Genomic DNA, 14327 nt, shown 5'->3' with positions numbered 1-14327 from the left:
GATGAATAAACTTTAGCACAGCAGGTCAGTAATGTTTGAAAAAATAAAATCTCAATTTAGAGGAGCAGAAAAGGGGTCGTAGACAAGCTGTGGCAGAATTGTTCTCACCAATAGCAAACAGCTCAACGCCAGCTTTTCGCAGGCTCTCTGCTGGGGGTACAACGTCGTCCTGGGATTTTCCATCTGTGATCAGAATCCCTATCTTTGGTACACCGACTCGAGAGCCAGATTCAGGCTTGAAACAGTAGTCTGAGACAAAATTTAATGCAAGCCCTGTTGAGAGTGTTAAAGAGATAAAAAAATGGGAGGAGATAAGAAACAGAAGTGAATAAAAAAGGTTCACTGGCAAATGCTGTTGTAAATAATAGAAAAAAAATCTCCCATAGAAATAACTAAATCAAGGAAGAGATGATATTTGCATGTGTGCTGTGAAAGTTTTTTTATTAAGACTTTAAAGTAAAAATGGGAACATACAGATTAAAATCTCAATGAAACAGACCAGAAGGGCACTTTTGAAGCAGATCCCAGTAGTAATTTAATTACTAAGCAGTACCTGTGAGAGTGTTTCCTCCTTTATATGGTAAGTTCTTCACTGCATCAATGACGGCTTCTTTTGTAGAGTAAGTATTCAGATGCCATTCTATCCTGGGATCTCCGCTGTACTGGGCCAGGCCTGGAAACAGACAACAGCAGCTACTGTAAACCCAATCACTGGTTTACAGAACCCTACACATCTATTAGCAAAAGATATGTAGGAAGCATATTTTGTCATTTTATTGCAATATTTAACGACTAATTCAGTAATTTATAAAAGAAATTATACTGCAGAATTTCCTGCTAAAGCCTTTCTTTAGCATGAGAAAGACGAGGAAACATGCCAATTAAGTAAAGCAGTTTTGTGTTGATCATCATAAGTCAGAAAATGCTAACAAAAGTTGCTACTTGTCTACTTTTGACAGCAAATAACTACTTGCTAACAAGTAGCAACTAGCAACAAACTGCAAGCTACTTGTTAGCTACTTGCTAACAAGTTATTACACTCAGAGTAAGAACTAGAAAATACAAAACAGTTCATCCTATGAGAAATAAGGCTGGATGAAGAGCTACAAATAACTTGAAAAACAGAGTAAGAAAAAGAAGGTAAGAGAGACAAATCTTCAAACGTCACTTTGTTAGTCTAATATTATGCTGCTTTATTTAAGCAGATATTGACCAGGGGTGCCAATAATGATACAGAGCTGGAGTCCTGAAATTCAGGCCTACAACTTTTAGATGTGTTCTTGGTTCAACACACCTGAATCAAATGGCTGAATCAGCTCTTCGGTATGCATTAATTTTTTCCAGATTTGTACTGATGACCCGATTATTTGACTCAGATGTGCTGAAGCAGAGACACGTCTAAAATTTGCCTGTCTGGCTCTGGGTTTGAAGATCTTGATATAGAGGGTTTAAAATCAGAAGCAAACAAAACACACACAAAAAATGTAATCTGCACTTGTAAAAAAGAGACAATGCAGAGGTTCATGCAGCTTCTAAATCTCTAAGAAAAATAATAAATGGGACCCACCTATCCTGGTCTTATCAATGCCAATGTCAAAAGCATTGACCAGGTTTTCCAAAAACATACGGACCAGCTTGAAGTTGATCCGGCCAATACTCCATGAGCCGTCTACCAGGATCACAATATCTGCAATGGCCGCGGTGTGGCACACAAACAGATCTGCTAAAATAAAAACAAAAAAAACCCAAGAAAAAACAGCAGGTTCATAAAGTCAAACTTAGAATAAAATACACAGACAAAATAGAAAACAGAAGGCATAATTATTTGAAACTAAACAATTATACATTATCACATTTTAAGAAAAATAAAAAAATCAATTAACTCAAATTAGTCACTATTGTTGAATTTAGATTTAAAGGCACACGTTTAAAATTCAAATACAATTAGTGCTCACTGTCTTGAAAAGTTTTACATTTAAAAACTAAACACATTCAGTCAAAATGTAATACCCATTTATTATCTATTATCGATTACAATATTTAGAACGGTATTTATTTAACAAATCAGATTAAAACTGTGGGACTTCCATTACATCACTGCAGTAGCTCAGGGTTCTTTTACGTCTTTTCTTTTAAAATTCCACATTTTCCCAAATATCTATTTCTGCATTTATCAAGGAAGATTGGAAGGAAAGAAAGAAGGAAAAAAAGGACTGAGAGAAAGACAGAAGGAAGAATAGATTTACAGAGAAAATAAAAATATTGCTTGCCTAGGAGATTATATCCTTGCCCCTTATTTTGATTTTACGTTGATTTACAGTATCAAGCATTTATCTGGTCTTTATAATTTATGCCTCCACAATCTAAGAAACACACACAGAATTACTTCATGCTTTATAATTCAATAAAGCTTATCTCGTCATCCCTCTCAGAATTACATCCTGAAACTGACTGGATCCACTTAAGGTTGTGTCATAGATAACGTTCTGCTCTACAGAAATAACGGAGAACAATCCAAAACATGCTGACAATGAGATTTATGTGCAAGTGAAGAAAAGCTATAAAAGAGAATGCTGACTGGAGGGAATGTGAGTTATTACTTTGCTTTTTGCTCAGAGCAATACGCACTAGGGATTAGACTAAAGACAGGGGAGTTAATGTAGATTATTTAGCTAGTACTAACTACAATAAAGTCATTCAAACTGTTTTCCAACATCTCTGCTACAATAAACGTGAAGCAGGTTCTATTTATCATCCTGCTCCAACTAAAGACTGGTGCTGGTTTGATAAATTTGATGACTGCATCATATTAAACATTCCACCTGTGGCACAACAAGATCTAAAGCCTAGAGCTACAGATTTTTCCAACATTAAAATGAATAAGTATCTGTTTCAAAGAGCAACTTTCCAAACAGAGCCGTCTGTCTGCTGTCTCCCTGTGTGTCTGCCGGTTTGAACCGGCCAGCTGCTAAAGGCAGCAGTTGAAAGAGAGACGGCAAGAAATCATGTCCCAGAGACGGATGATGACAATTTTTTGTTTTCTGCTGCCTTACAGGTTTGACTGAGGCGTTATAGGCAAACACAGAGACAGACAAGTGGAAATGATAAATGCTTTTCAAAATTGTTCTAACAAAGCTGCTTACATCTGTATTCAGCCCCTTTAATTTGACATCCGAAAAGGTCTCAGAGATTTGTTAGGAAACATTTGTGAACAAACATGGAGACCAAGGAAGATGCCAACAAACAGTAAGAAAGTAGCTTGGAACATCTTGCAGAGAGCAGTTCAATCCATCTTCCGCGGACAAAGCAGAGCTCTGGGGGAGCTGCAGAGATGCACACTGCAGGTAAGATAATCCATCCACATCTCTTTGTCATAAGGTTTGAATGAAAGACTATTATGAAGAAAGTAAGTGACCCAAATTCATGTCTGCCACAAGTTGAGATCAAAATTAAACTTTTTGTCCATCAAGTAAAATGCTAACGGTATAAAGTAGCTAACAGAGAACATCTTCTTAAACACAACATCACCATAACATCTGTTTGATGCAGCAGGGACAGTCAGAATCAACGGGGAGACAAACTGAGCTAAACACAGGGGAGTAAACCTGTTACAGCTTCAAAAGACTTGAGATGGGGTCAAAGGTTATCTTTCAACAGGACAACAATCTTGAACAATTTCAATAAGATGTTGGTAGAAGCAAATCGAAGAGACTTGAAGCTGTTTGAGCTTCAAAGTTTTTAACTTAGGAATGCAGAAAATAAATGCATTCATTTCTCATTTGTGCTGATCAATTTTTCATTTATTAGGAAAACAATTCCCAATACAATGCATTTATGTGTGTATTGGAAATACAAATTGCACATTGCATGTAAAAGGCATCGCGTATTGAAGATTCTTTCTTATGCCGTGACAAATGACAACAGAAACCAGTTGATATCATGCATAGATTTACAGCTACAGATTCAGTGACTGTGTGGGTAAAAAGGCTTATGCACCGAAAGGTTAGGAAATAAGAGGCTGGATCTCCTGGGCATTGTTAGATGTGCAAAGCCTGTACGCCTGCCGATCCAACTGGTAAGCAGATGATTAGAAGGTTGGTAATTACAGCTATTCACAGCTCACAAAACTATTCCCAACTTTTATTGTGTGCAGGGTGGCGAGCGTGTCAGCTGAAGCTAGTCATAATGTTAGTGTTTTACCTCTGAACCGATAATCTAGGTAATTCATGTCCTTCACATTACACCCGACAACATCTGTAAACAGTCTGGTCAGCTAAAGCAAACGATTTGCTGCCATTTATTCTCACACAGTTTGATTGTTGTTGTTTTTTGTTTCTTTGTTTATGTTCAACATTAAACTTGTGGAAAAGATCATCATAAAAGTCAAACACGTGAAAAAGATATAATAAGTCCCACCACACAATTGTTTGTTATAGTACTTTATTATTCTACATCATTTTTAAATTATTAGTTTAAAAAATGTAAGCAAAAAGAAGGCTGCTTTGCCGTATTGTGATACATTAACTCACAAACAGTCTTTTGGAAGCTGCATGGTCATAACTTAGTGTTAGTGAGACGTTTTCTGACTGTCAGGCGGCAGCAGCAGCCTGGTCAGAGGTCTCCCTGCTCCTTTAAAGCCCCTCTGGCCTTCTGCTCACCTCTGTCCTGCAGCCGTCTCACAGCTCTGCTGTGGGTTAAGGTGCAGGTTTAGTGGACCTGTGGGGAATTTGGAGCGTCGAAAGGTGAAAGAGAATGTGAAAGACGGAAAGAACTGAATCAAAAGCAAAAACTGATAATAGAGCTGATGTATTACAGAACCAACTACTTATCAAAAGACGGATTTTATTTGAAAAAATAACCGCAAACCTTTTAAAGCCAATGTGTTTAGTGACTCCGCAATTATGTTGTCTTGTTTAATTAACTGAATATTGTAGAAGATGGACACAATCTGCAGGGCAAATAAACCGGCTTCAGATTTTCAGTGACGTTTCAAATGCTATGAAGTTAGATGTAGTTGGATATAAATTAAAAAGATTGGGTTCACTTTTTGTCAAAAACTTTTTTGTTTTGCTTCGTCTCTTGTAAACACTATTCATAGTGTTACAACTTTGCTATTTACACTAGATCAGCTTTGCATCTTTTGACCCAAGAAATTGCAGCTGCACAAATCTATGACCTAGACTAAATTATGACTAAATTATGTAAAAATGCTATAAGTATTGCTTGGTAAATTTCTAAAGAGCTAAATTTTGGAATTTCATTATATACAAATTATAGTTATCAAAATAAAAACAAAAATAAGTGCCCTAATTTAGTCTGTTTAATAAATCTGTATAATATTTGGAAAAAATATTGAACATTTTCACAATGTTCTAGTTTTTTGACTTGTAGTTGTATTGCATGTATCCTCTTATGACTTCTTGTGTTTCCACCTGTTAAACAGAAGTAGACTTTATGCACAAATTCTCGTGTTTCATAATATTTCTTAACGTTTGCGGAATTTATTTGTGTGGAAATGATTACGTTTCAAGGTTTGTGTGCAGCAAGGCTGACTCTGGTAATCCTTTCGCCTTAAAATGTGAGACAAATGTTAAATTTCCCTTGCCTCTATATCTATCCCAAATGATATAGGTGTGAATAAATTGGAATGTGATCTGCAAATGGTGATAGTTGCCTGCCATTGAATCTAATCCTGTCTGCTTTAGGACTGGCCATTACAGATTTCATGATTCTAATTTTAAACTCTTCTGCAATCACTGCTTTTCCCAAATCTCCGCCAATTATAGCTACATCTACTACTTTCTACAACTTATCACCTTTTCACACTCCACCAAACACTCCTACAGTGACGGATTGGCACAACAAGCTGCACTATTTGTTATAATATCATATAAAATGTCTTTGCCAGATTCTCTATGAATAATAAATAGGAAAAACACACAACAGTTTGCATCCAAGAGAACAAATCCACAAACAAAGCATTACTTCACTAGTCTAACTATTATTATTCAGCACCGAAAAATCGGATTTGTGACTTTATGAATCACAGAGTTGGCTGAATCACATTTGAACCTTATTTGCTTGGAAGCACAAGTAGAAAATGTGCTGACTGAACCTGCTAACCACACAGTTGGACACACACCAAGCAAAGCAGGCATGGCTGTGAGCTGACAGACTGTCCACCTGCTATTCACGAGAGGGGAACAGGCCCAATCTTACATCTCGCAGCACTAAGTGCACGGCTGCAGAGCTGCAGGGAGAAAGAAAAAAAAAATGTGGCTTTGCGATAACTGAATGAACTTGTGTAGGAGTGCAGCAGACTGTGCTAAAAATGTGACTGCCACTGTTGGCTCCAACAGCTAATCAAGTAGAGAGACACTGAAAAGCACCAAAGACATGAAAAGAAGAAAAGCAGGAATTATGAACGTCTTTTAAAAGTAAGAACAATTGTAGGAGCTTACAGATTGTGCGCAGACAAGTAAAAGCAGAAGACACTGCAAACTGCGGGCTCCCTACAGAGCAGATTACTTAAAGCAAAGAAGATCGCTCCGTAATCTTCTTCACTCAGAAGCTGACACTTATGAATACATGTCACACCATTTATGAATACAGTTGTGAGAATTGTCAATGCACAATACACCCCCCAAAAAAGTTTGCGGTTGCATACAAACTGATCTGGTTTTAAAAGATTCTCTATCGCCTTCCTCTATTTTTCTTTGTCTCTCTCTGGTCTTAACAGTTCTTCCCGGACGGCCTTGATTTATTGCTGACCTCTATTTAGCCAGGGATCAGACGGCGCATGCTGTCATTTCAGTCTCTCTTCAGTTAACGTTTACTTTCCCCATTGCTGTGATTGTATTTCAGTATCTGGAATTAACATTGAGGGCAGCAACAGGCATGCAGATAAATGGACAGAAGCAGGGACGGTCCCCACAGCGACAACCTTCTCCTTTAGGATGAACCTGCTTTCAGAAGAGCACTTCACCGTCAATACATGGCTAAATATGTAGAAAAAATAACTGGACATTAATTCCCAAAGGCTCAACCAGTAGAAATGCTCGGCTCTAACAATTACTGAAAATTGTATCAGCTTCACAAAAGTGTCAAGGATATTAAACCGTCCATTTTATTGCCACTCCTGTCAGAATTATTCAAGTATCATCTCTTAATGGAAATTAGCAATATCCTGTTGAGCAGGTTTCTGTAGCTATGATTATTAGGGATTCAAGTTCTTTTTTGGTTTTCTATTCAGTGTATTCCTATTTTTTATATTCTATTTACCTCGATTCCCATTGCCAGTGTTTTCCCTGTTTTATTTGTAGACTTTGTTTAAGTTGTATACATGGCAGATTAATTTATGCTTCGTGTTAAGATTTCTAACATTTCAACTTCAGTACCCAGAACCACGCTTCATATTCACTTCCTTCCTGTGCCGTACAGTCCCCGGGTTCCTTCAGTCCTTCATCAATGTGATTTATTGGCTTGGTTCTCAACCTTAAGATTCAAGGCTACAACTAATTGTGTAAGCCCGCTGATCTTGGGTAAATAATTTCAAAAAAGGGATGCAAACATTTCTTACAATTTTTAAAAGAGAAACAATGAAGAACTAATGCCTAAAAATATGGTTTGTCGAAGATGTTTGTGAAATAAATTTCTTTGATAGGACCTTTGAGAAAAACAAAGAAATTAAAAAGCCTTCCCAGGAACAAATGACCCTGTTTATTTATACTACATTTTCATACCTACTGTACATGCAATGTATTTCCATTGATTTTTAAGACTTATGATTAAACAACATTCCATTATTTTTTACCTTAATAGATAATCCCAAAATCATTGGATGTCAATGCAAGGTCAAAACATTTCAGAAAAGCAGATAAGACCAAAACTCAGGGCTGAAGGGGGCAAAGGTGAAAAATCTTGACATCAAGAACTGCTTACTTTGAAATTAAATAATCTGCTGCTGTCAGTTCTTCCCAATTCCCATAAAACACAACAACAACAAACATGTCATCTAACTTCAGGTTCAACCCTTAACTACCTTAAAGAAAGTTTAGTAGCTGTTCCAATTACCATAACCCAGGAAGGGAGCCATTACTATTCAGTTCTTCTTCTGCAGACAGAGGCTTTTACAGTCGTCAATGAGGGAGGGTTGCTGCCCCCCTGAGGTCGCTTATAGAAATAACAATTACTACCCTGTTCAGTTTCTAACCCTCATTTGACAGAGTGGATCCCTATAAATGCGAAGTCAAAGTTTCATAACTCTATAGGTTTAAATAGTTACTCTTTATAATCTTTAGTGACTTCAACGACTCAAAAAAAATGTCCTTGTTTTGCTACTTTCAAACATGGTTACTGCATCCCGCTGTGGGAATCCTTTCTTCAACAGGGACACTGGAGGTGGTCAGTGCAGAAAGGAAGATGGATGAAGCTAAATGCAGGGCGATCCGATTGGAGAAGATGTGAGGCAGTGATCACGTTAATGTCCAGCAGACACACTGGCTGAGGCTCCAGAGTCGCAAGTGTCTCTGTGGACGTTCTGCAATGGCTCTACATAACTTCATAGTAAAAACATAAAGAAGCAAATATTATTAGATTTAGTAGTTTTCCAGTTTTCTCATGGAATAATTACATTTGAATTTGCACATCTGAATTACACTAAAATTAAGAGTGATATTTTACTTTTTATGTTATTAGGTTTTATTAAAAGAAAATGAAGAAAATGCATCCATCCTGTTTTTATATAGAATTATGTGTTTTCTTTGTTAAAATCTAAAAATAGGAAAAAACTGTGGTTTTTGAAGTTTGTGGTTGTAATGTGATAGAAGCGGAAAAAACAATTAGAAGTTTGAATACTTTTGCACAGTGATGTATGGATGTAAATTCTGAGAAATAACTTATTCTTTCAGTTTTTCCAATGATTTTAAAGTGGATTTCTGAATGAAGAAATGGCTAAGTTAACTTGTTTAAGCAATATAAAGTTTTGTTAGACTAATTAAAAGAGAAAAAACCAGCAGTTAACTCAGCGATCCATCCTTATACCAGATGACAGTGGTTCAGGAGATGGGAGAGGAGCTTATTTATGAAGACGATGACAGGCAGCAGAATGATACACCTGTCATTTGGTCAGCGGCCCACGGTTTAAATCAGACAAACTCAGCCAGGCACAGACATTCATATTCATTGGTGAAACCTGAGGGAGTCTGTGGGTGTTTGTGTGCAAGATTAAGTCTTTTGATTCATGAGGTTTTAAGTTGAAATCCAACAGCTGTTTTCAGAGGATTTATGTCACTTCATGAAAGATCTGTCTGTGCCTGCACTCCTGATCTTTATTCCACTGAGTTTTTGGTTCCACTTCATTCACCACACAGATATGCAGAAACAACAGATATTATGGATGGTAAAAGCATAATGTGGCCTGTCAATACCCTACTTCTCTAAAGCCTTTTGTCATTTTCCCTCCCATCTACCTCTGTTTGGCTTATCCATTTTTCTTTGTTGTCTGCTTCCTGTATGGCCTCTATCTGACCCACACATATAAGCTTGTATAGCTGTGCTTTTCTCCGTTTGTTATGCCAGTTCTGACCAAAAGTGTATGCCTTATTCCAACTCTAACCTTACATTAATTGACATCTTGGACATAAGTCTAGTCAAGAATCCCAAAATATTAGGGATAGTTGAATAGGTTAGGATGTGTTGCCTCATTAGGACAGATTTATGTTCATATTTAAAGCCAAATGTCTTGACAAAACAGCGGATTACACCAGTGTAGCTTCCAGTAAAACCTTAATAATAATAATAATAATAATAATAATAATCTGGAAATTTCTCTTTTAGAAGTTTAATACATTTGTATTATCTGTTTTCACACATATCTTACATGTGTGTAGCTCCCAGCAGGTTTTATGGCTTTGCAAATCAGCAGTGGTTTAGTTCTGAATTATACTGATTAGTTTGTGTTTCCTACCTCTTTTGTCTTCTTGTTCAGCTCGATGGATCTTTTTGTTCAGGATCCGGAAACGATCTTACAGCTTCAGCAAAGCACAGCTACAGTGGGCAACTCTTCTTTTTGTGCCTACTCTTCCGAGTTGCTGACCACCACAAAACAAAACCACTCTACAGCAATTGAACTTTTGGAGACGCTCCGATCTTGTTGTCGAGCCAACACAATTTGGCCCCTGACAAACTGGCTCAAATCTTTATGCAGGCGCAGTTTTGCTGCTCCCAACACATCAACTTTGAAAACAAATTTGACATGAAATGTTTTCCAACCACTAACTTCATCTATTAGTGGTCATAACATTATATTGAATTATTATTGTTACATAATTGTTTATTTTATGCATTTTTCCATTTGTATATGATGTAATTATCTAACGTTGCTCATTAAATTGATTTATTTTACCCCAATAAGAGACTTAATAAGCATGCTGCGAGCAAAAGTCAAAGAAGGAATTGTATTGCTCTTGCAATATTAAGCACATAACGACTCTTGAATCTTTTGGTTTAATGCAAACTTTCACTGTTTTTGTTTTGTTTCCTGCATGAAACAAAAAAGAATCTAAGAGATTGGTTTAGCACAAAACAAATAGTCCTGCCCAGTGTCTCAGAAAGATGGAGAGATGAGAAGCAACAGTGGGGCAATCAGGAAATTAGATGCTAATTATTTTAATTGAGTTCCTGCCAATAATTACTAAATTGTCATTAGCGCAGCCACATCTATGCACTTGTTAACCGCCGTCACACAATTAGCTCAATTCACCCATAAATGTCCTCTATTAATAGAGGACGAGGACGGGCTGCACAGACCACAAAAACACGACTCGCACATCCAAATGAGTGAAGGGTCTTAGCAGCTCAGGATCAGGATCTCTCCTCTGCTCCTTTCAGCAGGAATAATTTATGAGCAGAAAAATATACAGCATGGAAAATAAAGGACCAGGAGTGATGGAAAAAGATAACAAAATGAATTTCAGAAATTACTTTTGCACTTTCATGAGAAAAACAATTTCTTTTCTCATTTTCTCCAGTACTTTTCAATCAGAAGTGTCTCACTTAGCCCATCTGGATGCTCTACAACTCATACAGAAACTGTACCTTCTTGTCCATTAGTCACTTTAATACTTCCATATCTGCTTTGCTCTGTGAAAGCACTACCTTCTTGTTTAAACAAGCATGTTCTGGGACAGTAAAAGATTTTGGCATTAAAAGACTCAAATACAAAGAAATGATGAACTGCTTAGAATCACTGGAGTTTAATTATACTGCTGTTCTAGTCTATATTACATGAGGTTTTTGTATTGATTATGTTCAACTCATTAATTTCCCCTTACCGACTGTCTTGCTGTCCATTTATCAGTCTTACAGCAAAATCTTTGCAATCCAGTGAGCCCGCCGAGTTTTGTAGTATAGCCGAATAGTGAAGATTTTCCTGCATTTGGGTAAATGCTGGATATTTTAAAAGAAAACTGAAGGATGCATGGAAATGCTCTGTCTGAAGAAAGGCTGAGCAGGGGACACAATTTGAAGGATTATCTGCAATATACATACTCTTGAGAATAAATTGTTACAAATTTAGAAACTTTAATCAGCAGGTGAGAGTTTCGAACTCTCTGCAGTGGTGACAGATAAGACTCGCCTACTCCTTCATGACCAGTATGCTGAATGTCAGCTGAATCTCATTGGCCTCCAGCTCAACTTTAACAGCATCTGTCTCTTATGTTCACCTTCTGTTGGAAATACAAAAACTGCAATGAAGCACCAAAGCATTTAAGAAAGGAGATTCTGTGGCATTCAGAAGTTTTCAATCAGCATGAATGTCATAATTTTGATCTTTAGATTGATGCATTTCAACATTTCTTTTTGCTAGGTGTAATGATAAAGCAAACAAATTCATAACAATAAGAGGCACATATTTGATACTTTTGTATTCCACACACAATCACAATTGTATATAGCAGGTCTTATGTACATACACTGACATAAAGATTGGGTTAAATATCCTTCAGCAAATTACAAAAAGAAAAACACATTTGAGGTATTGCTCATTAAAATCCATATATTTTCTGATTTAGAGATTTTGTTTTGCACATAGCCCATATATATTAAACATGGTTGAGGTCAAAGCCAATCTTAAGGTCAGCGTTGGTTTAATTTGAGATTTGAGAGTTTGTCTGGTTGGAAAACCTGATTGTTCAAGTTTGAACCATCCAGCTGCTGATCAGAGATGTACTTGAAAACCCTCTGGTGTTGCTGCCCTCCTCATCAACGTCCCCTCTCCGAATGCAACAGTTTGGATAAGGACAATCACACGACTACCTCAAGAATACACCATCACTGTTTTCAAGTGGATGCAACTAAAATTGATTTCCTAGATGTGATAGGTTGCGTTCTAGAGTTTCTAAGATTCGAACAATGAAGGGATGTCAGTGTTGCACCCCTGAGCTGTTACCACAGGAAGTCACAGAACTGAATTTTTGCCACTCTAGACACCAAAGCTGTTGTATTTCACATCATGTCTTTGATTCTGCAGTGCCAGCAAGTTAAGAAACCTCATGTTCAGACAGTCCAACACCCCTTCAGTGCAGTCGCTGTGAAGCAGCAAAGGCGAGCAACTGTGAAAAAAAAAGAGCTCTCTTGTTGTGTCACAGCTGCTCGTCTTTTGCATGTCACCAACAGTCAGCAAAGGAAAATATCGATTTACCATTTCTATTTTTAACATATAAAACTTTCAAACTATAATTGAATTAGGAAACACTGCTTTAAATTAAACCTGTTCATTTTAATTTGTTATTTAAAAAGTTAAAGGCTTTTGACTGTATTGACCTCTCTCAAATCTCATGGCTGTCTGAACTAACGGTTTATGTTATGTCTTTATTTTAATTATGCCTTTGAGCTCTGTGTGTAATGCAAGTTTCTCTGCTTTGGCGCTTTGAAGGTTGCCTGCCAGAGATGATGTCTGCACCTGCAGTGGACAGATAAACGGACACTAGTTCTCACAGTGCGTCTTGTAAATATTGTTGCACTTCTTCTTCTTGGGGTATAAAACACAGTGGTTCTCACCTGCGGTTCTAAATAAACCTGTCTGGGTGTTTCCAGCTTCAACAGATTCATTCGTTCTATTTTCCCACAATCCAACCAAATACTAAAGGCTGCATAGCCTCCAGCACTTACAACAAATGCAGTCATAACCCCACACATATCCCTTGACAGATTTCTTAAAAGCGCTATTGTTGCACAGCTGTACAAATACTAGATTTTTTTTTTTTCAATAATATTATTTAGGACTGATTTCCAGAGGAATACGTCAGCCTCCGTTCATTGCTAAGCAAAGCATGAATATTAACTTTCCTCGTCCTTTTCTGATGATGTTGGAATGAAAAACAAGGTAACCCTTCAGGAACATGTAATCCCACAGCAGACATAAAAATCTCTATACACTTAAATTAAAAGACAAGACATGTGAAAAGCAACTAAAAAAAAGATATATGTTCTCTGTTTGCCTGTGGTTCAATAATATTATAAAATAATATTGATCTGTCTTCTTTAACCCTCAAACAGAGTTATAATTTTAACATGCTACAGTTCAGTCACAGATCTCCTTCAGGTAAAAACCAACATGTGTGGAGTTGTTTTCCTGTCAGCTCAGCCTCCAGACATGGGGTTAAATATTCATCTCAGTAACTGTTTTTTTTTCTTAAACATTTAATCTTGATTTATGTCATTTCAATTAAATACACCCATCCACTGCAACATGCAAATATTTTTCTGATCTATCTTTAGTTCCATCATCTTCTCTTCCCCTGCTGATTAAAAGGAATCCCACAGCATAATACTGCTATCACCATGTTCCATTGTGATGCCGGTGTGTTTAGGTTTATATGGGTGTTAGTTTCTCCTCATGCATAGCGTTTTGCAAAGTAAAAACTTCCAGTTAGGTTTGATCGGACCAAAGCAGGTTCTTCCACGTTTCTGTTTCCCCCTACATGGTTTGTTTCAAACTTTGAGCTGAACGTCTTACAGCTGTCTTTCAACGATGGTAAAACAGAGGTCAGATATTGGCATATGGGGCATCAGACATTGGTTTAGGATTTTTATCAGTTCCCTGAGTTTCAAGTCAATTTTGGTAAGTTGATGCCCATTGTCGATGTGCTTTGACTTCTCCGCCTGGAATCAAACACGGTCCACTGAGAATTGTTTCGTCATTTAAAAACTGAACAACAAAACCGACCTAGACTGATCAGCTGCAAAAACATAAGCTCAAAAGAAAAAAATACCTAGCTGCTTTTAAGGAAGCTACATTTTATTACACACAAGTATGTGTTATT

General features: G+C 37.1%; 1 protein-coding gene across 5 annotated transcripts in view; it reads right to left on the bottom strand.

Moving 5' to 3' along the window:
- col14a1a (collagen, type XIV, alpha 1a) overlaps positions 1–14327 on the bottom strand; it is a 123487-nt gene that overhangs the window by 81873 nt on the left and 27287 nt on the right. For 4 of the 5 annotated variants that reach the window (XM_081616797.1, XM_008432271.3, XM_008432273.3 and 1 more), the window contains 3 exons: positions 1568–1723; positions 554–673; positions 109–273 (listed from right to left, as the gene is read on the bottom strand). In XM_081616797.1, the coding sequence (XP_081472923.1) occupies positions 109–273; positions 554–673; positions 1568–1723 (441 nt within the window). The remainder of the gene's footprint in view (positions 1–108; positions 274–553; positions 674–1567; positions 1724–14327) is intronic. The other variant, XM_008432272.3, reaches the window with a different exon arrangement.

This window comes from Poecilia reticulata, chromosome 16, assembly GCF_904066995.2.
Source record: "Poecilia reticulata chromosome 16, P_reticulata-male-v2, whole genome shotgun sequence".
Classification (NCBI taxonomy): domain Eukaryota; kingdom Metazoa; phylum Chordata; class Actinopteri; order Cyprinodontiformes; family Poeciliidae; genus Poecilia; species Poecilia reticulata.
The sequence above is the reverse complement of the archived record's forward strand: the minus strand, read 5'-3'. Positions and strand labels throughout refer to the sequence as shown.